Below are 26,495 nucleotides of genomic sequence, written 5' to 3'. Positions count from 1 at the left end.
CAGATGGAAAAACCAAGGCCAGGGAGGCTGAGTCGGTGCTATCAGAGGTGGTGATGACATTGGGATGAGGAGCAACCTCAGCACTTGGCCTTCGGGGTTCAAAGTTATATTTACATTAGCTGTCTTCAGCTGCAAGCAGCAGACACCCTGACAGGGGTGCCTTCAATGCTGGAGATGTTTATTAGCTTGACCCCAAGGATTCTGGAGGTAGGGGGCTACCACGGTAGCCCCACCGCTCTGCAGCTCTTCCTGATGTGTTCTCTCTTGGGTGGTTATTGCAGAAGTGTGGGCGTGCCCCATCTCTAACCCTGGGCTTGCATAACTGGCACTTGGGCTCTTAGCTCTCTCCTGCAGCAGCTCTCATCCGTCTAATCACCACCAGTCAATGGTAAGGGAGGCATCGCCAAGGGTGGTGATTTGTGGATGAGCCTGATTCATCCCTTCTTGCCAACCCACCCTGGGCTCCGGCCCCCCTGCTGATGTCTTCTGCTGAGTGGGCAGGCCCTGGCTCACCAGGGCGGTGTCTGGAGCTCCAGCCCAGGGCTCTTCCCAAGTTGATACCAGACAGAGCCCCCAGCACCTGCCCCATCAAAACCAGAAACTCCAGTAATGTTCTCAACATTACTTTGTGTCTTTTCCAAAGACTGGGGGTGACAGATGGGGAAACTGAGGCTCAGAGAGTTGGAGGGTGGATTAAGGTCCCTCTGAAGGGTAGGGCCCAGACAGAACAGAAACTGGGGCCTCAACCTGGCTTTTCAAACTCCCACGTTTATGCCTTTGTAATCCTGTCTCTCTCGGTCCAACCACATTCTTCCAGCCTGAAGACTCCATCTTCAGAGGGAGGCTTCCTGCCCCAGAGAGTGTCTAACCTGGGGACTTGGAGGGAAGACAGTATCCATAGGCTGTTATCCCTTGGCTAGTTACCTGCTCACCCCATTTCTGTGCTTTCATGGCTCCCACCAGCACACAGCTCTGTCTGCGCCCGGACTGTGAGCTCCTTGAGGGCAGGATGTGGATTGGGGCAACGTTCACCCAGGGTTTGATGATGTTCTAGGCTTGGGTGAGCCCCTCCCTCCCCGAAATGGTTTGCTGGTGAGGGGTGGAGAGTCTAGCGTCTCTGGACCTGGTCTGGGGTGAGGCTTGGGGTGGTAAGTGACAGCACCTGGGTTCCTGCCCTCCTCCTTGCCCACAGCTTCAGTGGGCCTCAGGCTCCCTAAGTTTACGGCCTCTGAGAATGGCCCAGCTAGGGCATCGGAAGGAGGCAAGCGGAGGCAAGTAGTCGGGTGGCAGATGGCAGGCGGGGCTGCACAGGGGAGCACAGAGGCTCCACTTCCTGTGGGGCGACGGCCCTGGAGCCTGCCCTGGGGGAGGTTGCACAAACCTACCTGCACAGGCCCCGGGCTGCGTCTCCCACTGGCCCCTGCCTCCCCACAGCCCGGGGCTGGCATCCCTGCTCTCAGTCCTGCAGCCTGGGCTGTGTCCTCCGTCTCCACGGGGCTGGTGAGGGGCTGGGCCGGACATTGGGACCCGCCCTCCCATCACTGGGCACCAGCCCTTCCTCATTTTGCTGCTGATTCTAGCCCCAAACAAAACAGGTTGAGCCCTTTTCCTCCCTCCAGCAGTCTCTGGCTTACAGCTGCCTTCTGAGGCACTGCAGACGGCGCCGGCCTGGAAGGGGGGCCCTGGGCCAGCCCTGCCAGGACGGGGACGGTGCGCCTGCCTCCTGGCCCTCGTTCAGCCTTGTCTGTGGCAGGAGAAGGAGCTTTGCCGTGGCAGTCGGCTGAGGAAGATGCCCCAGCTTCAGTTCAAAGATGCCTTTTGGGTGAGTGAAGACGGCTGCGGGTTTGAGCCAGTGGTGTGGGCCCCGGGGAGGCCAGCCCGGCCGAAGTTTCCCCGGGGCGGTGGGTGGGGATATGGCTCCAAGAGGGGGATTTCTCATAAAAATAGTGGTTGATTTTTGGTCTTTATCATCGTGGAGGTGACTTGGGCTGCTTCTGAGTCAGAAGAGGAAGGGGATCCTCAGTCTGGGGTACTGATTTCTCTGCAAACTTCAACACAGTGAGTGGGGGATAGTCTCTGTGCTCCCAGGGCTGGTTTTTCCCCTGAGTGACCCTCTCCCCACAGCAGGAACTTTTTAGGAGTGTCTGATATATGGGTGGGAGCTCGAGGATGTCTTGTGAGGCGAAAGAGGGAGGGGGTCAGGTTTGGGGACCAGAAAAACTTGACTTTGGATCTTGGCTCTGCTATTTAGAGGCTGGACAAGTCATTTAACCTCTCTGAGTTCCATTTTCCCTCATCTATATAGTAGAGAGAGATAATAAACGTACCAACTGGATGGGAGGGTTAAAACAAGGTGATGTAACAAACTCCCCCGCACCTTGCTGGAGCGCCAAATGGGAATTCTCTTCCCCTCACCCAACCCCTCTTCGTTGCAGACCTCGGGGGTCCTTTGAGGAGGCAACAGGGCTGGGCAATTCCTCGCTGGCTTTCTTAAATCCAGCGCACATGTAAATCAAGCCTCTTCCTTGTGAAATTCCAGCACCCAGCTGGCTCGTGGGGGTGAAATGCTTGGCCCAGGCCACACAGCCCGCAAGCCCAGTTTGGACCCCAGATCCCTTCAGCCTTTTTCCAGCTGTCTCTCAAACTCCCCCTCTGCTCTGGCTGTTCCCAGTGGCTCACAGGAAAAACCTGAGACCTCTCTGGTTAGCGCTGGGGAATGTGGCTGGCCTGAGGGATCCCCTCCAGCACTGCAGAGGACACCTGGCTCTTTGCTCACTTCTCACGGCCTCGGTCGACAGCCTGGCCTCCCTGGGCTCTTTCCTGGGGCCTCCGGCCAGGAGGACAAAAGCTAACGAGCCAGGTCTTCCTTGCCTTCCAGGCCACGCTCTGCTTGGGGCCCGTGGCCAGCGTGTGAGTGGCCTGCTTCCCGCTGGCACTGATCGCACAGTGGGCAGAGGGATGCCTCTCTGGGCCTCCGTTTACCCATCTGTACAAAGAGGGGCTGGGACCGGCCCAGAGAAGCCAAGGGAGGCAGAACTGGCTCGGCCCATTCCAAGCACCAGGCTGGCAAATGGGGCCCGTGCGAGGGGCTGCAGGGGTGGGATGACAGGCCGGACAGTGAGTCACTACATCACTGCTCTGACTTGGAGTGCAAAATCTGGGGAAAGGACAGGGCCTGAAAATCCAGGTGCTTAGTAGCCCAAGGCAGGCCAGGACACCTTGACTATATTTTAGCTCCAGGACATCTGTCCCAGCCCAGAGCCCCTGGGTCCACCTTCCCTAGGACAGAGCTGGGCCAAGGAATAGCCCTAAGGCAGGATCTGGGCAGCAGGGGATGGTACATGAGGGAGAGCAGGGTATGGTGGCAGCTTCCTGAGCAGTTTCCTGCCCGTGCTCTGTGCTCTCCCCACCTCTGAGCTGCTGCGGGCTTCACCGCCTACAGGTGCCCCCTCTCCGCCACTGCTGGCTCCCTGGGCCTGGGGTGAGGGTGCAGATTCCCTAGGGAAGGCTGGAGCGGAACGGGAGAAGTGGCCAGTGGGAGCCTCTCACACTGAGCCTGGGCAGATGCCCCAGAAGGTCGGTGGCAACACCACTGCCCCCAGGGCTCTGAATTCTACTGGGCGCTCAGCGCCGTGCTCAGCCCCGCCCAGCCCACAAGGACAGCTAACAGTTATTGAGCGTTAAAGATGTGCCAGCCGCCCATTCTCAGGACTATGTATCTATTCACCCATTTAAACCAAGGAGGTAGATGCTAGTATTATCCCTATTATTCGCAAGAGGAGGCTGAGGCACAGAGAGCCTAAGTCATTTGCCCAAGGTTATGTCGCTGGGATGAAACCGGACAGGTTGGCCCCAGTGTCTGGGCTCTCACCCAGGTGCTTCATGGCTCTTCTAGCAACGGGGCCCATCACTGGATCTTTGGGCCACGTTGGCGGAGGAGGGAGAAAAACTGTCCTTCACACCTCCCAGAGAAGTAAGATCAGATGAGGTCCATAGAAGTCTTTTAAAGCCCAATTTACAGACAAATCTGTAAAATGGAAAAGACTTAATGATCTAACTGCCATGGGGGTGTTAGGGACAGGGGCCCGCCTGCCCCTCCCCCTGGCTCTCCCCCACCCCAGTCCAAGGCGCACCAGCTCCGTTGTGAGGAGGGAAAAAGAAGTGTTTTCTGAGGAGCTAAGAGCTTGCATTGAAGCTTATATGCTTTACTCATACGAGATGCCCTATAGCAGTTAGGGCCCATGAACTCTGATTTTACCCACAATTATAACAAGCTTGGTCGTGTGGTCTTTTAAACTATAGATACAGCAAATAGTAAGGATCTGCATTTGGTTAAATACTGGTGGGCCTGAACTGTTAGAGACGGTTTCACAGATAGCTGGTAGCCTGATAGCAAGAGGAGACAAAAAAATGATAAAAAGCAGACATAGTGTTTCAGAAGTAGTGGGAACATTCAGCATGGGAACAGACCAGCCCTGTCCCTCAGTAGGCCGATATTTGCAATTTTGCCAGTGTGGCCACACAGTATTTATTTATAGCCTGCGTTTATCTTCAGCAGAACGTTCAGACAGGCCACTGTGGGAGTGAGGCAGGGGCGGGCCTAGCCACAGGGGGAGGGAAGGGATAATTTGATGCCTGTTATACACGCACAGTGATAGAGAACATCACGGCCTTGCAGGAAGTTTGTGGCTGAGCCTCAGAGCAGGGGCTGTCGGTGAGACAAGGTTGAGGATGAGAATACCAGGTGCTCGAGCTGAGGGGGACTTAGACCTCCTATAACCTGACTCAGCAACGAGCGGCACAGAAGCCCCCAGAATGCGGGGATACCACCCCGCTTCCCCAGTACACACAGCTTTCCTTGCCAAACTATATTGCAAGAAACACCTGTCTGCCTCCTCAGTATAGGGCTGGCGAGTGGGGTATGTGTTCAGTCAATGTTTATAGAATAAGTGAATGAACAGTAAATGCATCCACGGTCTTAATGCCTTCCTGAACCTATCTTCTCCTTCATTTTACTTTAGTCACATTCTGCAAATGTTTGTTGAGAAGGGTTCACTACCAGGTAGTCTAAGCTGGGCCTCCGATCCTCACCCCCACGTCCAATCAGATGAATGAGACTGTCTTGCCCTCAAGGAGGCCAGAATCCAGTGCTGGAGACTGAGCTTCTCTGATAACACGGCCAGGCACGGGGCATACCCAGAGGGGTGCTCCGAGCTGTGCTTTCCCCTCATACCCCCTCATTGCCTCCCAGACCTGTATGTCCAACCGCCTTTGCAAAGAAGTCACTGGATATTACTTCAAGAGGGAAAATCTAGGTCTGGACCAGGTTTTATTAAGATCCACATCCTGTCCCACTTGGGGTTGTTAAAAGGAAAAGTAAGGGCCGCATATACTACCTCTCACTCCCCGCCCTTCCCTCCCTGCCTCCCCAGCTTTGGGCAGGAACCATCAATGGGGACAGAGAGAACAGGCCTGAACTTTTCCCTCTGACTTGAGGTCACATCTCTCCCCTTTGAGGCTGGGCTCCAGCTTCACCTGGAAACCTCTGTGCCAAGGTGGGAGGAGTTGAGCTCCCCAACAGAGGACAGAAGGAGGTACCGCATCCTTGGGTGGGGGAATGACTCACCCAGGATGCACCGGGTGAGGGTGGGGATGGGGGGACTCAGGCCCCGTGTGTCTGATCAGCTACTGTTGCCTCTTCTTCTTCCCAGTTCTGAGACTCTGAGGTTCCCCACTGAGGAGGAGACTGAGGTGGGGACGACCCTCTTTTCAACATAATTCTGTTTTGAATGTGTGTGGGCCTGGGTATGATTTCCTCATCTTCAAAACACCATTGTTAATGACTGCATGGTCCTCCAGCTTGTGGATTTGGTGGACATGCTGTGATTTATTTATCCAATCCCCTATTGTTGGACATTTAGGTTACTGCCAATTATTTAGTATTCTGGACAGTGATGTACTGGGTAGATCTTTGTGTATCAAGGTTTTGCACTTGAGGACTACATCTTTGGGTAGCTTCCCAGAAGAGGAGGCATTCCTGGGTGAGAGAGTGGGCCCAGTTCTCTAGCATTTGGCACTAGCAGTCACTTTGGGACCCCTCATAGTCCTCTGGCTGGGCAGGAGACTTTTCACCCAGGAAAGAGGGACCAGAGGGACCTGGAAGGGGCTGGGAGGACTCGGCTTGGCAGGGCTCTGCTGGGAACCTAAGCCCACTCAGGCTTTGTGGGTGGACTTTCAGCAGGGCAGGGTCCTGTGGCCTTGAAGGCTGAGGGGGCCAGTGGCTTCAGAGAGGGGAAAGGTTGTTGAGAAGGGTTCATTACCAGGTAGTCTAAGCTGGGCCTCCGATCCTCACCCCCACGTCCAGTCAGATGAATGAGACTGTCTTGCCCTCAAGGAGGGCAGAGGAGGGGGGGTCCTCCTGAGAAACAGGGGATTGTAGAGGCAGGAGGTGGGAGAGGGAGGCCCCTGGCTGTCCTTCCTTTGCCGCCACCTACTGCCTTCCCAATGTCTCCCTGGCCATGGCTGTCAGAAGGGATGAGGATGGACTCTTTCTGTGCTGGTTGCAAAGCTCTTCAAGGCATGGTGTTCTGTGTAAAAAGCATAGAGCCAAGCGGTGTGTCTTGCATGCGACCTGTTGTGAAAGGTGGGGGAAATAAGCATTTATGTCCGCACAGGCTTGTATTAACAATGAGAGTCTCTGGAAAGACACACAGAGAACTAATTAAAGTGATGACCTTGGGGGCAGTCAGAGAAAAGAGATTGATGGGTTATAGGGCTGGGTGGCAGTGAGCGTTGTCACTATGTATCTTTTTATAGTTTTTAACTTTTGAACCATGCAAATGTATTACCTATTGAAAAATTAAATTACACAACTAAAAATGAAAAAGAGAATGTTTATTTCCTATTCTGTGAAGATTTTTTTCTCTGAGTCCCAGCTACTTAAATCATCCCCAGAGGAGCGGCAACAGTGCCTGTTTGTTCAGTGCCTATTAGGCGCCAGGCACTGTGACAGTCATTCCATGTGTGTCCCCAAACCCACCCTGTAGGGAAGGACTTGCCAATGTCCTCCTGTCTGCAGAACGGAGGCATGGGCAGGTCAAGGGCCTAGTTCATGGTCATATGTCCAGGACAGAGCAGGGGCACCCACCTAGCTCTGTCGGACCCCATCCCATTCTTCCCCTGACTCCAAGGAGATTGACCAGTTCTTGGTTCAATTATAACTCCTGTTGGATATAAGGGCGGTTCCCTATACGTAAACACTGGTTTCCATGGTTTTGGAAGTAATGTGATTTTTCTCTCCATAATTTTCTGCAAGTGATCACGGATTATGTATTTCATTAAAAGGAAAATATTTAAAAACACAACTAAGCAATTCCTGTTTTCAAGGCCAAGATGGTAGGGTTTTTTTGGTTTTTTGTTTTAATTAATTAATTTATTTATTTTTGGCTGTGTTGGGTCTTCGTTTCTGTGCGAGGGCTTTCTCTAATTGTGGCAAGCGGGGGCCACTCTTCATCGCGGTGCGCGGGCCTCTCACTGTCACGGCCTCTCTTTTTGCGGAGCACAGGCTCCAGACACGCAGGCTCAGTAGTTGTGGCTCAAGGGCCCAGTTGCTCTGCGGCATGTGGGATCTTCCCAGACCAGGGCTCGGACCCTTCTCCCCTGCATTGGCAGGCAGACTCTCAACCACTGCGCCATCGGGGAAGCCCCAAGGTGGTGTTTTTAGGCGACACTTGTAGCTCGATAGCATGAACTCTTCCACGTACTCCGTGCACACTCTGTGGTGTGTGTGCCCCCTGGGACCTGAGAACTTGGTTCCTCAGTGCCCACTCCACAGGACACGGTTGGCTGTCTAATGGCGATAGGTGACTGCAGAGGTTTGTGGTTGCGTTTGCCCTGCTGTTGCGATGCCTGCAGATGCTCTCCTGTAGGATTTCCTGGAGGCGGTGTCCTGGGCCAAGAACATAACCCACACCTTTGATTTTATTATTGGTGGAAAACAAGATCTGCTTCTCAAGACCCTCTTTTTGGTCCAATTCCCAGGAACTCATGGACTTTTCCTGGCTGCTCCTGGCACCTCCCCCCAGCCGGGGTTGCCAGCCCCTGGGATGGAGAGGGAGGGCCTTGCTTGGGTTTGGAAGGGTTGGTGAGGATTTGGGAGGTGGCAGGAGGGCAAAGCGTGCTCCAGGTGGAAGGAATGGTGCAGGCCAAGGTGTGGAAGGGGGAGAGGGCACAGTGGGTTTGCAAGACGGTTTTCTGGCCCAGAGGACTGCGCAGGGTGACTGGAAGGAAGGGAAGGCCCTTGCCGGCTTGTGAAAGGTCTTGACCAACCTTGAGTGAAGGCAAAGATGCTTTCTTCCTTTTTGCACCCTCTCCAGGGATGGATTTTCCACTCACGCAGAGACTTGGAGGCTGCAGGCTGTGGGTAGGATGCCCGCCCACCTCGCCTAGAGCCTGGCTGACGCTGCAAACCACACGATGGAGGGAACTTGTTGTGGAAACTGAAACTGCCTCACTTCCAGCTAGAGAGAGTGGTACCCTGTGCCCTGGGGGCTGCCCATGCTAGGGCTCCCTGCTGGGCTAGCTCCGGAAGGTCCCTCCCTCATGGGCTCAGTCACTCCCTGTCTTCCGGTCTCAGAAGGGGAATAGGCCTCTTTGAAGCTTCCACCCTTACTCGCTGAAGGGAACCTGGAGAATCCTTTCCCCTTTCTGAACTTCAGTTACCTCATCTGTAGGATGTCAGAGTGATTCTCACCTAAAATAAAGGCTTTGAAGATGGAGAGGCTCAGGGGACCACATTCTTCTGCTCAGCATCGGGAGTTAGCAGACCAGTAACAGATCCCAAGGGATCCCCACTTATAATTGGATAGGCACCTACAGGGTGAGCCTCATGTGTGGATCCTCCCAGTCTCAGGATGCCTCCCCAACTGTGTTCACCATTGCATATTAAATTCCACCATTAGAGAGTCATTCCTATGGCTTCAGGTGACAAGATGCAATAGCCCCATGAGGTTGGTATTCTTATTCCTGCTTTAGAGAGAAGACTGAGGTTTATAGAGGGGATGTGGGCCTGGGGATGCCATCCCGTTGGACCTTGAGGCTGCTGGGCTAGGCCTGGCTGCTACCTTCCCAGGCCAGTTCAGAAAGCCCTTGGCGTCAGTGAGAGTGTGTGGCAGTCTGCCGAGACCTGGTACGCTGAGCAATGCGTGACAGAGGAGGCGGGTGAGTGACATCCCCTTCTGCTGGTGTTGACAGGCCACCCGCTATTGGGCAACAGGAAGTGTCTGCTGGTGCTCCAGAGACTAGAAGCCTGGGTGGGGATGGGGCCGCCAGATGGGATCAGGGCTTCCCAACTGCAGAAATGGAAAAGCGGAAGCTGAGCTATACTGGAGAGGAAAAGGGGGTGATGGGCTGAGTCAGGAGAATGCTTGACCTGTTCAAGGGACAAGGAGGCCTGTGTGGCTGGGGCAGAGTGATAGAGGTAGAGAGTAGTTGGAGATAAGATCAGAAATGTGACAGGGATCAAAAATCCCAATGCCCAGGCACTGCCACAGGTCAATTGCATGCAATTTTCGGGGTGGAGAAGCAGTGTTTTTCAAAGTCCTCCAGTTTCCAAAGTGCAGCCAAGGCTGAGAACCATTGGTGTAGATAACTGTGGTGTTTCAGACGCATCGCTGTTGCTGACAGTGAGCATATATCTGGCTTTTACCATTTACGTGACCTCACCTGACTCACTTGTGAATGAGTAGAGGGTAGAGGGTTTTTTTTTTTTTAACCTTATAACCTTATACAATTACTTGTTTTGTGGTCAGTATACGTAACATAAAATTTACCATTTTAACCATTTTTAAGTGTGCGATTAAGTGGCATCAGTACATTCACAATGTTGTATAACCATCACCACAATCTATTTCCAGAACTTTTTCAAGTTTCAAACAGAAATTCTGTACCCCTTAAATAATTACTCCCTATATCCCTCTTCTCACCTCCTACTCTGCTTTCTGTCTCTATGAATTTGCCATGCTAGGGACCCCATATAAGTAGAATCAGACAATATTTGTCCTATTTCATTTAGCATAATGTCTTTAAGGTTCATCCATGTTTTAGCATGTGTCAGAATTTCATTCCTTTTTATGGCTGAATAATATTCCATTGTATGTATATACCTCATTTTGTTTATCCATTTATCTGTTATCGGGCACTTGGGTTGTTCCCTCATTTTGAATATTGTGAATAATGCCACTATGAACACAGGTGTACTAATACTGGTTTGAATCCCTGCTTTCAATTCTTTTGGGTATATACCTAGGAGTGGAATTGCTGGATCATATGGTAATCCTATGTTTAACATGTTGAGTAACTGCTAAATTATTTTCCCCAGCAGCTGCTCCATTTACATTCCCATCAGCAATGCACGAAGGTTTCAAACAAACAGACAAAAAAACCCCCAAAAACAAAACAATGCACAAGGGTTCTGATTTCTCCACATCTTCACCAACACTTGTTATTTTCTGTGTGTTTTTTCCCCCAATCATAGCCATCCTAGTAGGTATGAAGTGGTATCTCTTTGGTGTTTTGGTGTTTTTTTTTAACCTTGCCTCTTTATTTTATTTTTTAAACATTTATTTATTTATATGGCCATGCCACGCTGCATGCCGGATCTTAGTTCCCCTACCAGGGATTGAACCGTGCCCCTTGCAGTGGAAGCTCTGAGCTTTAACCACTGGACTGCCAGGGAAGTCCCTCATTGGTGTTTTGATTTGTATTTCCCTAATGACCAATGATGTTGAGCATATTTTTTTATATTTATTGGCCATCTGTATATCTTCTTTAGAGAAATGTTTATTCAAGTACTTTGCCTACTTTTGAATTGGGTTGTTTATCTTTTTGTTGTTCAGTTTTAAGAGTTAGTTTTTGTATATGGTGTTAGGAGTCCAATTCCATTCTTCTGCATGTGCATATCCAGTTTCTCCAGCACCATTTGTTGAAAAGACTGTCTTTTCCACATTGAATGATCTTGCCATCCTTGTTGAAAATCAGTTGACCATATATGTGAGTGCTTATTTCTGGTTCTCTGTTCCATTCCATTGGTCTGTATGTCTGTCCTTATGGCAGTACCATAGTATATTAATTACTGTAGCTTTGTAGTAAGTTTTGAAATCAGGAATTGTGAGTCTTCCAACTTTGTTCTTTTTTTTTTTCAAAATTATCAACTATTGAGGTCCTGAGTTGAGGTGTTTTTATTTTTTTAATTTTTAATTATTTTATTTTTAATTATTTAAAATATAGTTGATTTACAATGTTGTATTAGTTTCAGGTATACAGCAAAGTGATATATTCTTTTTCAGAGTCTTTTCCATTATAGGTTATACAAAATGTTGAGTGTAGTTCCCTGTGCTATACAGTGGGTCCTTGTTGGTTATCTATTTTATATATAGTAGTGTATATCTATCTGATAATCCCAAACTCCTAATTTATCCCTTCCCCCCTTTTCCCCTTTGGTAACCATAAGTTTGTTTTCTATGTCTGCAGATCTATTTCTGTTTAATAAATAAGTTCATTTGTATCTTTTTTTTTTTTTTAGATTCCACATATAAACGATATCATATGATATTTGTCTTTCTCTGTCTGGCTTACTTCACTTAGTATGATAATCTCTAGGTCCATCCATGTTGCTGCAAATGGCATTATTTCATTCTTTTTTATGGCTGAGTAGTATTCCATTATATATATGTACCACACCTTCTTTATCCATTCATCTGTCGATGGACATTTAGGTTGCTTCCACATCCTGACTATTGTAAACAGTGCTGCTATGAACATTGGGGTGCGTGTTCTTTTTGAATTACGGTTTTCTCTGAATATATGCCCAGAAGTGGGATTGCTGGGTTGTATGGTAGTTCTGTTTTTAGTTTTTTAAGGAACCTCCATACTGTTTTCCATAGTGGCTGCACCAATTTATATTCCCACCAACAGTGTAGGAGAGTTCCTTTTTCTCCATACTAGAGATGTTTTTATGGGTGAGAAAACTGAGGTTTGAGCCTTCCTGAGGTTGCCGACCTGGACTGGCCACCAGTCTATGACAAACCCCCTATAACTCTCCCAAACCTGGACATACTTGGAGAGACACCGTCCTTAGAGAGAATCCCCTGGGGATGGTGGGCTCCTCCTTACAGTCGCCCTACCTCTGGCCCCTGAGAAGGCCCATGACTTCTGAGCTTCCTTGAGGCCCCACCAGCTCTCACTCTTCAAGAAGGATTGTCCCACAGGCTGGGGTCACCGACTTCTTCAGCGGATCATGAGACGGCCCTGAGGGAATTGATGTCCACCCTGGCCTGGGCCTGCCTAGACCTGAGGGGTCTTTGAAAATCAGGACTTCTGACCCCCAACTGCCTAGATGGCAGCCACTGAAGCAGAAGGGGTCCTCTTCTTTGTCACCTCTTGAATGTTTTCCCTTCATTTGGACCAGCTCTGAGCCCACTCTCCCAGGCCTGGGGACCCCAGACTGCAGGTGGTAGGAAGGTCCAGGAGGTCAGCTGGGGTCAGTCCATGCAAGCAGGGTTGAGGTGGTAGGCAGGGGATCAACACAGAAGTCTGGATCAGTGCCTCTGGAGCTGTCGTGAATACTAACAGCTTGGGCTGTGAGGGTCCGCACAGCGTAGAGCAGCACCGTAGTAGGTGCTGTGTTGGTGTCTGCAGTTGTTCTCAGTCTGACCCAGAAGAGGATGGAAATTGACACTGGAACCAAAGGAACAGTGTGGCTAATTCCAGGGCCAGGGGAAGACCAGCGGCTGAGACTAGGTCTTGGGTCAGGGCGGGAGCTCCCATGAGGCTGTTGGAATTTTATTTTAGTCCTCAGATAACCCCCAACCTTAGAGGGACTGCAGATTCATTGAAGGGAGGAGTTTGCACTCCAGGGTCCAAAGGTCTTGGTTTGAGTCCAACGTACGGATGCAAGTGAGGGGCTGGGTGGGAAAGGTAAGCAGTGAATGGTTCCAGAGAGCACAGGCTTCCCTCAGGCAGCCCCAGTGCCCCAGAACCCTGGAGGTGGCATCTTGCTCCACTTAGAGATGTATTTTCCCACAGTGCTGCTCTATGCCGGATGCACACTGGCTGTGTTGGGCAGGGTGAAGCAATTTCCCAGTCTCCAACACAGAACCCTTGCTTGGAAGGTGCCATCTTTGTCTCTCACACTGCCTTTAGAACCCCATGCCCTGCTTGGATTCCACTGCATTCACGGTGTGGCCCTGGTGAGTCCCTCCACTCTCTCAGCCTCTGGCTCCTTGTCTGTATTAAATCCATTACTGTGGTTAAAAGATAGATGTGGTGAAATGAATGTTAATGGCCTAGGGCAAGAAGCCCCGCATATAGACCCTCAGCAGGTACAGGAGCCCAGGAAGCCCCTGGGCTTGGAAGGCGTTGCAGCCAGAGCCCAGGGTCAGCTCTGAGGCCCAGAACCTACCAAGGCCAGCAGAGGAGGCTGAGGGACCTAATCCAGGGGCTGTGGGTGTCTATTCCTGCCTTTGGGGAAAGGTGTGAGGAGTGGGGATCCCCTGCAGCCTCAGGAGCCCACCTCTGTCTCTTGAGCAAGTCTCAAGCCCAGAGGAGGCCGCCAGTCCTCACCCTGAAGCAATTCACAGCTACCAAGCAAGACACCCCACATCAGCCCGGTGAGGGCTTGGAGTCCAGTGTGCGTTCCACTATATGGGTGAAAAAATTAAGGCTGAGAGATCAGAAGCAAGCAGTCGATTGGATTCCAGCCAGCTAGGATTCAAACCCAACTCTCCTTTTTTATTTCCTTTCTTGGTTTACTTTTACTTGATATGTACTAATCACCATGGCCACCATTTTCCAGGAGCCCCTTAAGTATCAGGGTGCCCTTTGTTGGGCTCCTACATATATTATATCATTTAGTCCTCAGAGCCCCAGGGAAAGTGGACAGTGTGTTCACACTCATTTTACAGAGGAGGGAATCTGTGCACAGGAGATTAAGTAACTTGCTCAAGGTCACACTGTCTGTGTGCATGGGACTGGCCAGGACTAGGAGGCAGTGCCTGCGATCTTCCCACACCCCCTACCTGGACTTTCTCTTGTCAAGGTGTTCCCTGTGGGCCATCCTCTGGCAGGTGTAGGAGGTGTGGGAGGGGTGATAATTGCCACAGACGCCAGTCCCCGGTCTCTGGCCGGTCACTTACAAGCTGGAGGCCATGCAGCAAGGAGCCCTGTGCAGCTGGCCACGTGCAGGGGATGGTCGGTGCCTGTCCTTCCTGACGGGTCAGAGTTTCCTCCGGGGCCCAGCGTTGAGTGGCTCAGTTCCCTTCTTCCCTCCAACCACCTTCCCTACCTGCCCTCAGCCCTGGCCACTGCTGGATCCTACAAGCCCCCCGCCTAATCAGCTTGTTGGGGGGGCACTACAGAGGAGCTGTGTGACCTGGGCAAGTCACTCACCTTGCTGAGCCTCCGTTGCTCATCTGTGACATGGGGCAGTAAGGGCACAGTCCTGACATTGCAGGCTTCTCTGGGAATTAGAGCGTGGAGAACACTGGCCTCTACCCATCCACATCCCACCCATCCTGTTCCCTTCCCCTGAACTTGGAACCTGGCCCTGGATCCTCGTTACCTCCAGGGAGGGTCCCCCCACTTGGTCTGCCTGGCTCAGGGCTCCGCCTCAGCTGGCCTCAGGCTACCTCTTCAGACACCTGCTCCAGCCCCTCAGACCCCTCACTGCTGCTTCCTGCTGGGCTTGTAGCCGCTCACAGCTCTGAGCATCAAGCTTCCGGTCTCCTAAACCCGAGGGGCTCATCCCCAACTCCAGGCCTCTGCCCCAACTCGTGTTCACTCCCTGCCCCACCTCTTGTGCTAACTTCTACACGTTTTGGTTTCATAAAGCAGGAGGGAGAAGTGGGGGATCGAGCTGGGCTTTTAAGAGCAGAGGAGGGGAAGTGAGAAGTACATCACAGAAGGGGGGAGGGCAGTGCAGTAGAGGAGCCCCTTCCTGCTTGACGCTGGAAGAGGCCTATTTATTTTTTTTTTAATTTTTATTATTATTTTTTTTGGCTGTGTTGGGTCTTCGTTTCTGTGCGAGGGCTTTCTCCAGCTGCGGCGAGCGGAGGCCACTCTTCATCGCGGTGCGCGGGCCTCTCACTGTCACGGCCTCTCTTGTTGCGGAGCACAGGCTCCAGATGCGCAGGCTCAGTAGTTGTGGCCCACGGGCCCAGTTGCTCCGCGGCATGTGAGATCCTCCCAGACCAGGGCTCGAACCCGTGTGCCCTGCATTGGCAGGCAGATTCTCAACCACTGCGCCACCAGGGAAGCCCAAGAGGCCTATTTAAAAGAACAAAGTTGGAAGCCATGCATGCCCACACAATTGCTGTTTGAGCCTGGACAAGTTACATAACCTTTCTCATCCTTGCATTATCCCCGGGTCAGTATTACTGAGATAAGAGGCCCTAGGTATGCACAGTTGGTCCCTTCTGTTGCTTGTGTTGCTCCCCTGGCCCCCACACCCGGCTCCGTGGGATTCCTGAGAGCTCCTGAACATTCACAGGGCTCCAACAGGGCCCCCTGAAAGCTGCAGGTAACCATCAGTCCCCGGCCTCCAGATTCCCCAAATCCTGGGGCCCAGCTGGGCCCCAGGTCAAGGGCCTGGACGTCTCAGGGGCCCATCCAGCAGGGCTGCTTGAGTAAGGGGCCCTCTAAGGCCCAGGGGAGGCCTCAGACTGGGGCTCAGTGGAGAGCTAGAGCCCTCTGGAAACTCATTTCTAATCCTAAGCCCCTGTCAGCCCAGCTGAACCCAGAGCAGCTCATCTAACCACACTCAATGTGCTTTTGTTCCTTAAAAGTAAGCTTTCTTGGCTCTCTCCCTTTGACACCTATCCTGGACCATCTTAGAAAAGCTGTAAATCACCCCACATTTGTCTGCTTATGAATGGACCCCTCCAGTCTTTGAGTCAGGGGACACCTAGACCCAGAACACCTAGTTCAGCACATCACCTGAGGCTCGAGTCCTCTCTGCGGAATTCCTAACCTGATTATAGACCCCGGCGATGGGGCATTCTCCATCCATCAGAGCGGCTCACCTGTGTTGCACATTTGGGGCCACTCGGACTCTCGGAAAGCCCTTCTTTGTACTGATCTGGAGTTGGCCTCTCTGAGGGTACCAGCCACAGATACGCCCTCTGCTCCTGATGGCCCCACAAAGCTCTGCAAATGACCACATTCCCCAATGGCTCCTCAAGGGCTGAGACTAGAGAACTTCTCTTTACCCAGCCCTCCTCCTGGGGTGCTCTGGGTAAGCAACTGGCTTGCTCACTGAAGTCTCTGGTCCATCCATGCATCCATCCATCCAAGCCATATGTGGGTGTCTGGTCTTTTGCTTTCCCTCAGTTTAGCAGCCAATAATGGTGGAGATGCGGGGTACTAGCTGTGAGGCAGTGGAAAAAGCCCGGCTGCTGCTCATTGACTTACCTCTCTGAGCCTCAGTTTCCTTATCTGTACAACAAGCATAACAATACATTGTACAAAGTAGAGGGGACAAGTCTGTCTGGCTTGTTTAAAGGTGCTGGATAACGAGTCATTGAATTACAAACAAATGGTCTGGTGTTCTCCATGGGGCAGCTCAGGAGCTGTCATAAAGCCACGTCAGCTCGAGGGCCTCCCTAAGACGCTTCCTCAGCCTTTGTCCAGTGTATCAGCTGAGTGTTGCTGTGCAGACCTGGGCACCAGGGCCCAGTAGGCAAACAGACCCACGTGCTGCCTTCAGGGGGCTGCCTTCTCCAGAGTTCAGTGCTCACTACCTCAGGTGTGCTGACAATCCCAGTGGTTTGGTTTCTCAGCCCACAGCAGACAAGCAACAGTGGACTAGTTGTAAATAAACCAGCCACGGTAGGCACCTTGGCCTCAGAAAACTGTTAAACTGCGGTGAAGGGAGAGGGCAAAGCAGCCTGGGCACCATGTGGCCTGTAACCATGTTCAAAATCGCAGTCCTTGGCTTCTGGGGTTTCCTGAGATGAAGGGAGTAAGTCCAGTCTCCCTGTTCTGTCTCCTCTTCACTAGTAAAAGGTGATTTTAAAAAAAGGAAGAAAGAAAGAAAGAACAATGTTAGAAAAAATATATAGGGCTACCCCGGTGGTCCAGTGGTTAAGATTCCACGCTCCCACTGCAGGGGGCACAGGTTCAGTCGGGGAAGTTCTGCATGCCATGCAGTGCAGTCAAAAAATATATATATAGAGAGAGAGAGACAGAGACAGAGAGAGAGAGAGAGAGCGCCTAGCAACCCAAGAGCACGTCAGTTATTAGAAGGGTTTTTGACAAGCTTGGCTAGCATTTTACAGAATGGTTTCTGAACTTGGTTAGGGTGCAAGCAGGAAACTTAATGTTTTTCCTTCCACCTTCCAAAGCCACTGGTAGCTCTCCCTTCCTCTATCCTGGGCACGTGTTAGAGCGTTTCTAGTCCTTTTCAGGTCTAACTCCCTCCAGTTTCACCACGTATCAAAATCTCACTCTTGTTCACTTGAAAGCTTCCCAGTCTCCCCACTTGGCCTGTGATTGGAAGCCAATGCCGGGGACAGAGAACGGGTCCGTCTCTGCACTCGCCGTGTTCTGCCACCTCCACTGCCTGCTGCTTCTGTGTCTCCACAGCTGGTGTGGGGCGCGGGCTTGGACGCTCTAAAGGGGTACCTTCACCCCTTACTTTCCTGGTGCTGCTGTAGCTGGTGCGGCGGGTGGCAAACGCACACAGGTCAGCTCTTCCTCTCCTGGCTGCCTCGGCGGGTTCTTTGGTGACCTGGCGTATACCGCTCCGTCCCCTGCAGCTGTCCACGTCTGACCCCTCCCAGCTGCTCCCCACCGTCCACTCCACGCAGCTTCTTTCGGGGACTCTTCCCTCGCTGTCAGGCATTTCTCACTGGCAGAGGCTTACTACCGGCAGCTCTTCCCAGCCACCTTCCCGGCCTCCACTTGGTTCCCAGGAAACACATGGTGCCAGTTCCCAACTGCTCCCTCCCCAGGCCCCACTCCCCTCAGGCAGCTCCAGCCCACCCTGGACTTCAGACTTCTCTAGGTAAGATGCAGCCATGGTTGCCCTGGCTTCCGAAAGCCAGCAGACAGACCACAGCCTCCCTGCTGGAAGGGCAATTAAAGGTCACTTCCTCTCCCTAAACCTGTTTCACAGTCAGGAGGCCCCAGAGAGGGCAAGGGACTTTACTAAGACTACCCAGCTTCTTCCTGGAAGATCAGACCTGGTACCAAAACCCAGGCCTCTCCCTCTAAGGTTAGAGGTTTAGCTGTCCTCTGAGGGACTTTATATTCTGGAATTCCACGTAAGGGAACATTTGAAAAGGCTTCTGCAGCCTTTTAAATGGACCCTCTGGTGGGGGAGGGTGTGTGGTAGGGAGATAACTTGTTTTTTCCAGCCTGGCGCATATGGGTTCTGCCTGGTGGGTGGGTTTGGGGTGGGGGGGGTGAGAGGCAGGCAGGGACAGGGTAGGGCATATGGGGAGCTACCACTTGCTGAACAGCCACTGAGCCTGGGGCTTTGCAGAGAGGTGAGGGAATGAGCCAAGATCTGGTCTGGGAGAGCTGGGTTCAGATCCCTGCTGTGCCCTTCAGGGCCCCTGAGCAGATTAGGTAACCTTTCTGGGTTCCATTTTTCTCATCTGTAAAATGGGGGTAATCCCGGCTCAGGGCAAACTCTGACCTTGCTTTTACTATTCTCACCTGTGTACATTATTTCACTGGCTTCTCAGATCAAACCTAGGTTGTGGGAACAATTAGGCTTCTTTTCACAAGGAGGGAAGTAGAGGCTGAGAATGACCAGGACCACAGGGTGGGGTGTGAACCCGTATCTGGTCTGCTGAACTCTGTCCAATCTCTCAGGCCAGGCCCGGGTCCCCTCCCTGACTGGGCGGCCAATCTGCCCTGATAGGGCTGGGCCCTAGAGGGTGGGCTGTCAGGGCCAGGAGAGGTTGGCCTCTGCCCTCACTTCCTCCATGAGGAAACCAGATCCTGAGAAGGGAAGTGGCTTGCTTGGCACCCTGGTCTTTGTGGCCTAGCCCATGCAGCCACCAAGAATTGTATGGGTGTGAAAAGGAGGAAGTGGCAGTGTGTACAAAGGCTAGCTCTCTACCCACCCAGTGGGGGCATGGCAGGGCCGGGGCCGGCTGGTGGGCCTGGACCGTGGCTCACAGCCAGAGCCACCCAGAGAAGGGAGCAGGTGGGCCGTCCCTGAGCACAACCCGGCACCCAGGCCTCCCGCACACTGCCTTCAGGCTGAGGTGGGACTATGCTTCCTCCTGCCAGACTTGTCCTGAACACCTCCTCCTGCAGCCCCGATCTGACCCCTCTATGGGGAAAGGGAGGCCCAGAATGGTCACACAGTGAGGGTGGCAAGGCCTGGGGTCCCACATCTGGCTTGAGGGAGGTCTCCCAAAAGAGGGGACCGCACCTGCCTGCCATCTGGCGCCCTCCCCTGGGGTGGATTGCCCTAGCGCCACATGGTGAGGGCGGGGCCTCCGGCTGCTTGCCGGCTCTCAGCAGCTCAACTGCAGAGCCAGCACGGCCCTTCTCCAGGGCAGCGTTCTTCTGACCCAGCCTGGGCACAGAGCTGGCCTCTGTGAATCCATGGTAACTGAATGACAGACCGAAACACAGCTTTGGTTTGAGGCAGAGAGAATTTGGGAAATCATTTTCAAAGGTTTTTTTTTTTTTAATCTTTTTTTTTTTTTTTTTTTTTTTTGTGGCTCGCGGGCCTCTCACTGCTGTGGCCTCTCCCGTTGCGGAGCACAGGCTCTGGACACGCAGGCTCAGCGGCCATGGCTCACGGGCCCAGCCGCTCCGCGGCACCGTGGGATCCTCCCGGACCGGGGCACAAACCTGTGTCCCCTGCATCGGCAGGCGGACTCTCAACCACTGCGCCACCAGGGAAGCCCCTTTAATCATTTTTTGATGTTTCAAAATGTAAAAGAGTTGCTGGACTGTCTATTGAATGACTGATGTCGGTATGTGAGTCTGGGGACAAGCTGACCTGGGTTCACATCCCAGATTCTGATCTTTACCAGCTGAGGGACCTTGGACAGTCACTTCCCCTCTTTTCCTCCTCATCACCGTCCTTACCTCCCTGGGTGTGTGGTGTTTTCAATAAGAAAACAGCTGTGATATTCTTGGTATGGTGTGTGGTAAGTGGGCTCAATAAGTAGCAATTTCACAGAGGGCAAGGCCACAGGCAGGTCTCAGGTGACAGAGGCTGCAGGTAGACAGAAGGAGATGGGAGGCCCTGCCTTCTGGTAGCTTCTGCACTGTGGAAATGGCAGCCTGAGCCTGTCAACAAGGGCCCTGAAAGGGAGCCCTGGACACCTAGAGGGTGGAGCTGAGTAGGTGCAGGGAGGAAGGGCCAGGATGGGCCCCCTGGAGGAGGTGACTCTGGTGCTGGGCCTTAGACAGTAAGCCTGCAGGACTGATTGATTAACTGATTGAATGATTGGTTAGTTCATTTCCTCAGCAGCTTCCTGAGCCTGGCTGTGCCCAGCTCTGAGACATGAGTCAGAAGCCCTGGAGGAAGAGGCAGTGGTGGGGTGGAGGAGGGGTACAGGCTGGCAGGGAGCAGGCCCCAGGGAGTCAGGTACTTCCTTGGAACAGTCTAGTCACTTGTGATGGTGGCTCACTTGGCCAAAGCCCCTGCTGGCACCAGTGCGCTCTGAGCAGGGGCTGGACCAAACTCTCAAGCCCGGAGTGCTTCGGGGACTTGAGCTCCTGAGGACCCAGCCTGCAGGACCCCTCTGCCTGCCACCTCCTCCAGAATGGCCAATGTAGGTTTGCTTTTGCTTCTCTTTCCACTCTGGGGGTCTCAGTAAGGACAGTGGGGTTTCCCTGGGGAGTGGGAGCTGTGCATGGGGCTGGGAGGGAAGAGCAGAGTGTCCGCTGCAGGGCTGGGCTTGGTCAGCGTCTCCCTGCTCAGGCCCCCCTTCCAGAGGCATCGGGGAGTAACAGCAGGTGCCCTGCAAGTCCAAATCCTTGTCCTGCCTCCGCCTGTAGGACCTCAGGCAGGTCCTTCCCTTCTCTGGGCCTCAGTTTCCCCAAGGACTGAGGGGCACTGGACAAGATGCTTCCCAGTTCTGGTGGTCTATGGAATTTGGCCCTGAATACTGGTGTCCAGCTCAGAGTGATCCGCTTGTGGGGGAGGGCAGATCCATTTTCCTCCCTGGCTGCCACAGGCTTTAGTCCTGGGGGTTCGGAGTGAGGACAGAGGCTGAGGGGCAGGAAGCTGTGGTCTGCTGCCTGGTTAGTAGGCAAGTGGCCCATGAAAGCTACAGAAATGGAAGCCTGGTGCACACTAGCCTGGACATTGCGGTGGACAGGCCTGCAGGGGTTGGGGGTTGACTTCCTCCTGCTGGGGTTCTGAGTAGTCAGCCAAGGCCCAGGCCCACTGCTTGTCACCCAGTGGGCAGCTGAACCTGGGTCTCAGGAATTTCTAGTGCTGCTCATGGAGGAGGGTGTGAGCTTGGGATCCTAACCATCCTACAGGCCTGCAGATTCCATTATTCTGAGTTTGCTGAAGGTGGGCTGGGCCTGGCATGGGGCCATCTGGAGCAATTTGTGGCATCTCTGCCCTTCTCTACCACGTCTGATTCTCCTAAGACCTTGAAGAAAAACACCCTCTCCTCAAGTACTACCTCCCGCCCCCAACTTCCTACACCAGCAGCTCAGAACCCACTCCAGGGGTGAGAGTCAGATCAACAGCAGGATGGGAGGCAGAGAGACAGCTGTGTCCTGAGAATTCTCCAAGATGGCCCTCTCCCCACCATCCTGGCTAAGAGGTGGACCTAGGGTGTGCTGGGTGTCCTGGGGTGCTAGGTGTGTCCTAAGTGTGTGCTAGGATGTGCCCTAGCCCTGACCCTCAAGGCCCACCTCAGCAGATGGGTGCAGGAGCCCGGTGTGGCATCTGGTACACAGTGGATAATCAGGGAACAGCAGTTGCTCTTGTCTCTGCAGAGGCTGTAGAGTGCAGGGGGGTAAAGGGCACAGACCCAAATAAGACAGCCTGGGTTCAATGCCACACCTGCTGCTTTCAATCTGTGTCACGCTGGGTACACTTCACCCATCTGTGCCTCAGTTTTCTCACTTGGACCCCTGAGATAAGAGAGTAATTGAGAAGGTGACAGGAGTGAGCAATGTCAGGCACCCCATAAAGGCTGTCATCACGGAGCCTTGGTGGGGACCCTTCCCATGGCTGTCTTAGATTAGAGTTGCTGTGTCCTGACTATGAGCTCTGATCCACGAAGGGCTCACCTACACCTGGTACCTCCACAGATGGGGGACCTACTGTGTGCCTGTGTGAAGCTGTTACCGACCAGCATTCTTGGCTTCCTTAATCAATAGAAATTGATCAGAGGCCAGACAAGAAATTCAGACAAAGCTTTATTGGGTGGGGCCCCTGCTGCAGCACGGGGAAGCGAGAACAAACAACAGGTTCCCTTGTTTGCCCGCTCGCTCAAGGGGGGAGAACTTGTTCTTTATACAGGGTGAGGGTAGGGGTGTGTCCAGGGGTCGGGCTGGAGGGGTAGCTTAGGTGGTTTGCCCACCCCTTAGCTGGTGTTGTGTGCAAGGAGCTTTTGCTCCTGACCTACTGCTTTTGCTCCCCTGGCTCTTCAGAAGTGGCAGTTGAGGTTTTTTGGGTCTTTTGTATCTTTTGGTCCAGAATTTGCCCCAAATGCACATGCACGCCGTTATTTTTAGTCCCATATAATTTCTTTGTATTTTGTAGCTTGAGGAGAGGTGTGTCCAGGTGCCAGCACTGCAGCAAAGGGGCCCAGGTCCCAGCCTGTCTCAAAGCCAGGTCCTGAATCCCAAGAGCTCGTTCTTGGATAGGGCTGAGGGGGGCAGACGGGGAGGCCAGGCTGGAGGAGGTCAGCAGGGTCCTCACCAGGCTGCAGTCTGTGTTCCCCCGACCCACGCAGCCCGGCTGCGGCCCTCACACGTCCCTCTGTCCTGTGTTCCAGTGCAGGGACTTCACGGCCCACACCGGCTACGAGGTGCTGCTGCAGCGGCTGCTGGATGGCAGGAAGACGTGCAAGGATGTGGAGGAGCTGCTGAGGCAGAGGTGAGCCCCTCCCCCCAGCCCCTGGGAAGTGGCCAAGCCCCCATCCCGGCTGCACCCCGCCCCCCCGCCCCCCACCCCCCACCCCCCTGCTCTAAGAAGTCAGGAGCGCGACTCTCCTGTTTGTCCCGACCTGGGCCTCCCGCAAGTGGACAAATAATCTGATGTTCCTCCAGATGTCCTTGAATTTAGCCAACACTTATTTAGGCGAAGGGCTGGAGGCTTATCCTTCTCAAGGAGGAGCCCGCCGGCCAGCGGACCCCCAGAGGCTGAGCGGGTGGACCGTCAGGTTCTCCTGCCACCGCCAGCGGAGTCTGAGCCGCGGGCGGCGGAAGTGGAGGAGACACAGCGCCCATGGGTTGTCGTTGCAGGGCCCAGGCAGAGGAACGGTATGGGAAGGACCTGGTGCAGATTGCACGGAAGGCAGGCGGCCAGACAGAGATCAAGTAAGAGGGCCCCTCCTGCTTCGCCAGGCACTTTCCACAGGGTTTAGGGCTTCCCCGTGTGGGGTGGACTGGGGAGGGCCGGTGAGGGTCTGGATGGCTCCCAGGGTAGGGTGCCTGGAGGGCATCTCTCTTGGGAGTCAGGCATTCTGGGCGAGGTCAGGTTCTGCGTGTGGGAACAAAGCCAGCAGTCTGAGCACCAAGGAGGCCCTGGGCAGGGGGTGAGGTCATCTGTCCTCAGGGGCCTGCAGCACAGCCTGCACCCTCTGGGCGGCCTCCATCCAAGTCCTGAGAGCCCTGAGGGGAGGTGACAGGACCCTACTGGCTGCCCGAGACCCCGCAGCATTGGCTCGGCTCAGGCTTCCAGGAGGGACTGTGTGGCCACAGGCGGGGGTGCCAGCTCCTCACCCGTTAGCCCTGGGACCTTGGTGGGGGGGTCACTGACACTCTGTGCCTCCGTTTCCCCATCAGTGAACAGATGACAGTACAACCTTCCTCAGAGGAATATGTGAATCCAGGGCTGGCTCAGGCCTGGCTGGGAGGGGAGGCAGTAAGGGCACTTGCTGCTGTGAAGCCGCTGGGCCTCTCCGGCCCTGGGGCCTGGGCCTCTGTGTGCGGACTGTCAGGCGGGGACGCGGATGGAGAGAGAGTGACGATTTGAGGGCAGCTAAGGAGAACTTTCTAACAGTGGAGTGGAGGGGCTGCCTCGGGACGTGTGGACTCTCCCCGCTGCGTGAGGACCGAGCCAGGCTGGGGGGCAGACAGGACCCTGGACTCCAAGTCCTGGTAGGGCTCTGATGAGTCCTTCTCCTCCTACCCTGGAGCCGCAAGACCTCACTCAGCCTGCGGCTGCCATAGCAACCCCTGCCCCCTGCCCCTGCTCCCACAGGGGTCAGGCCTGTGAGCGTCTGACTCTGCCCAAGCAAAGTGACCCTGGACCCCGTCAGCTGCAAAGCCCAGAACCGGGTCCCCTCGTTTGAGTGTCTGAATAAACAACACGCTCTAAGTCTCCTAAAGACATAGGCAACCCTGGCTGGTCCCTGCTTCCAGCCTGGAGTCAGGGAAAACTTAGGGAGGGCTAGAGGAAGGTTGTAAAGTGGTGTGAGCCAGGGGAGATGAACGCTCAAGGCCCAAGGGTCCTGCGTTGTACCACAAAGTGTGAACAGCAGCTTCAGGAGTATGAATGCAGGAGCCCTAGTCCCCGCTTGACCTTTGTGAGCTGTGTGACTGTGAGCAAGTCACTTAACCTCTCTGAATTGGGTTCTCATCTGTCCACTCCAGTGGGCTGTTGAGCAGATAAAGATGGCAGGGCCGAGGTTGAATACCGGCTGAGTGCACAGGGCTCAGGACATGGTGAGGAACAAATGGAAGTCTGTGGGGACCTTCTTTGTCTTCCAGGCAGGGGGTGGAATCAAGGAAGCATGACCCGGGGGAGTCCCTGCCCACCTCCTGCCCTCCCAGGCCTGCTGGAAAAGGAGAACTTTCCAACAAGAGAGGAGACCTCCTGGGAGAAGTGGAGAGGGTGCTCCAGGCAGGGTCATGGTGGGAGGTCAGGCTGGAGGTGGACTGCGTGAGGCATACTCAGGGGGCTGTGAGTCACGGCGGACTTAAAATAAGGAAGGAGAAGCCACCAATGAAGAGAATAAAGTGGGAATGGAGCCAGGTGGGCAGTGGGAAGGGTGGAGAGGTGCACAGAAGTGGCCAGGGGGAGGCTGTGGGCAGCCCTGATTCCCTGCGTGGTTATAGGAAGCCGAGTGGGTCAAGGTCTGCCCTGCCCTATATGCTGTGTGACCCTGGGATGGTCACTCCCCCTCTCTGAGCCCTGGGTCCTCAGCTGTGAAAGGGGACAATCACTCCCAAGAGTTGCTCTGGACAGTCACAATGTCCAGCAGAGAGTGCCAAGCCACAGCGATGCTCGATAAACAGCAGGGGTCTTTACGATCTCATGGACCCCTCCATAAGTAAGATAAATTGGGGTCACCAGTTTAGTTTAACACTGAGGAGCCTGCCTGGCCAGCCTAGACCATTTCCTCTGAGGCCTAGCCCCTCCCTGGCCCTGGCCCTATCCCTAGAGGCACAGCTTCCATCCAAGGTGGGAGCACCAGGATGGGGCCCCAGGCCAGGGAAGGGAGGAGAGTCAGGGTCCACCTTGCTGCCTACAAAGGAGGAGCTGGTGCCTGGGCTGGGAGGGCCAGGCCCTAAGGCTCAGCCTAACCAGTAGAAGGAAAGGCAGGAACAAAACCCACAGGGGCCCCGCTGCACAGCCACACGGGTTCCAGATCAGGCTGGGAGCAGCGCATGCATATCAGCACTGCCCCGAGTTCCCCATCGAGCTGGGGTGGCCAGAGGAGCAGGGCAGAGCAGAGGGCACCTCCTGGGAGAGGTGGAGAGGAAGGGAAGGCACCTTCCTGACAGAGGACTGGCACGGACAAAGGCTGGAGGTCGGAAAGCTCAGGGCACATTCAGAACCAGAGTCAGGAGGCAGGGGGCAGACCATCCGAGCTCACCTGCTGCTCCCCGTAGGGCTGTGCCCCTTGCAGCTCCCAGCTCAGCTTATGCACAGTAGGTACTTAACAATTATTGCTGTTGATCCACAAGGCGTGTACTAGGGTTGGTGACGCCATTAAGTCATTCCTTTCTTTACCTGTGGGCCAAGCATCCATCATCCATCCAAGCATGTATGGAGCACCTACTATGTGCCATGCCCTAGGCTGAGTTGGGGGGGATTCAGAATTTTTAAAATAAAGTAAAATAAAGGCCCTCACTGTTCTGAAGCCAGGGTCTAGCACACTGAGGGTAACTTCACTCTCGTCCCCAGCCCTTTGCATCAGAACATCACTCCAAGGGCCCTCTCGTGCCCCACCTCCTCCAGGAAGCTCTCCCAGATACTCTGGCCTTGCCTGCCTGTCAGGGTCTTGGCTTAGACCGGGTTGCCCCATCCCACACCAACGTGGAGGGCTCTC

At 53.9% G+C, this 26,495-nt stretch overlaps 1 protein-coding gene across 1 annotated transcript in view; it reads left to right on the top strand.

Moving 5' to 3' along the window:
- Nucleotides 1-1,388: 1,388 nt before the first annotated feature.
- Nucleotides 1,389-26,495, top strand: part of PSTPIP1 (proline-serine-threonine phosphatase interacting protein 1) — a 42,269-nt gene continuing 17,162 nt past the window's right edge. Inside the window, exons 1-3 of the mRNA XM_082616876.1 lie at nucleotides 1,389-1,822; nucleotides 22,992-23,092; nucleotides 23,461-23,535. Coding sequence (XP_082473002.1) covers nucleotides 1,790-1,822; nucleotides 22,992-23,092; nucleotides 23,461-23,535 — 209 coding nt within the window. The 5' untranslated portion in view covers nucleotides 1,389-1,789. The remainder of the gene's footprint in view (nucleotides 1,823-22,991; nucleotides 23,093-23,460; nucleotides 23,536-26,495) is intronic.

This window comes from Mesoplodon mirus (genome assembly GCF_964341445.2).
Source record: "Mesoplodon mirus genome assembly, chromosome: 4".
Lineage (NCBI taxonomy): Eukaryota > Metazoa > Chordata > Mammalia > Artiodactyla > Ziphiidae > Mesoplodon > Mesoplodon mirus.
Note: the sequence above shows the minus strand (reverse complement) of the source record. Positions and strands in the feature narration are given on the sequence as shown.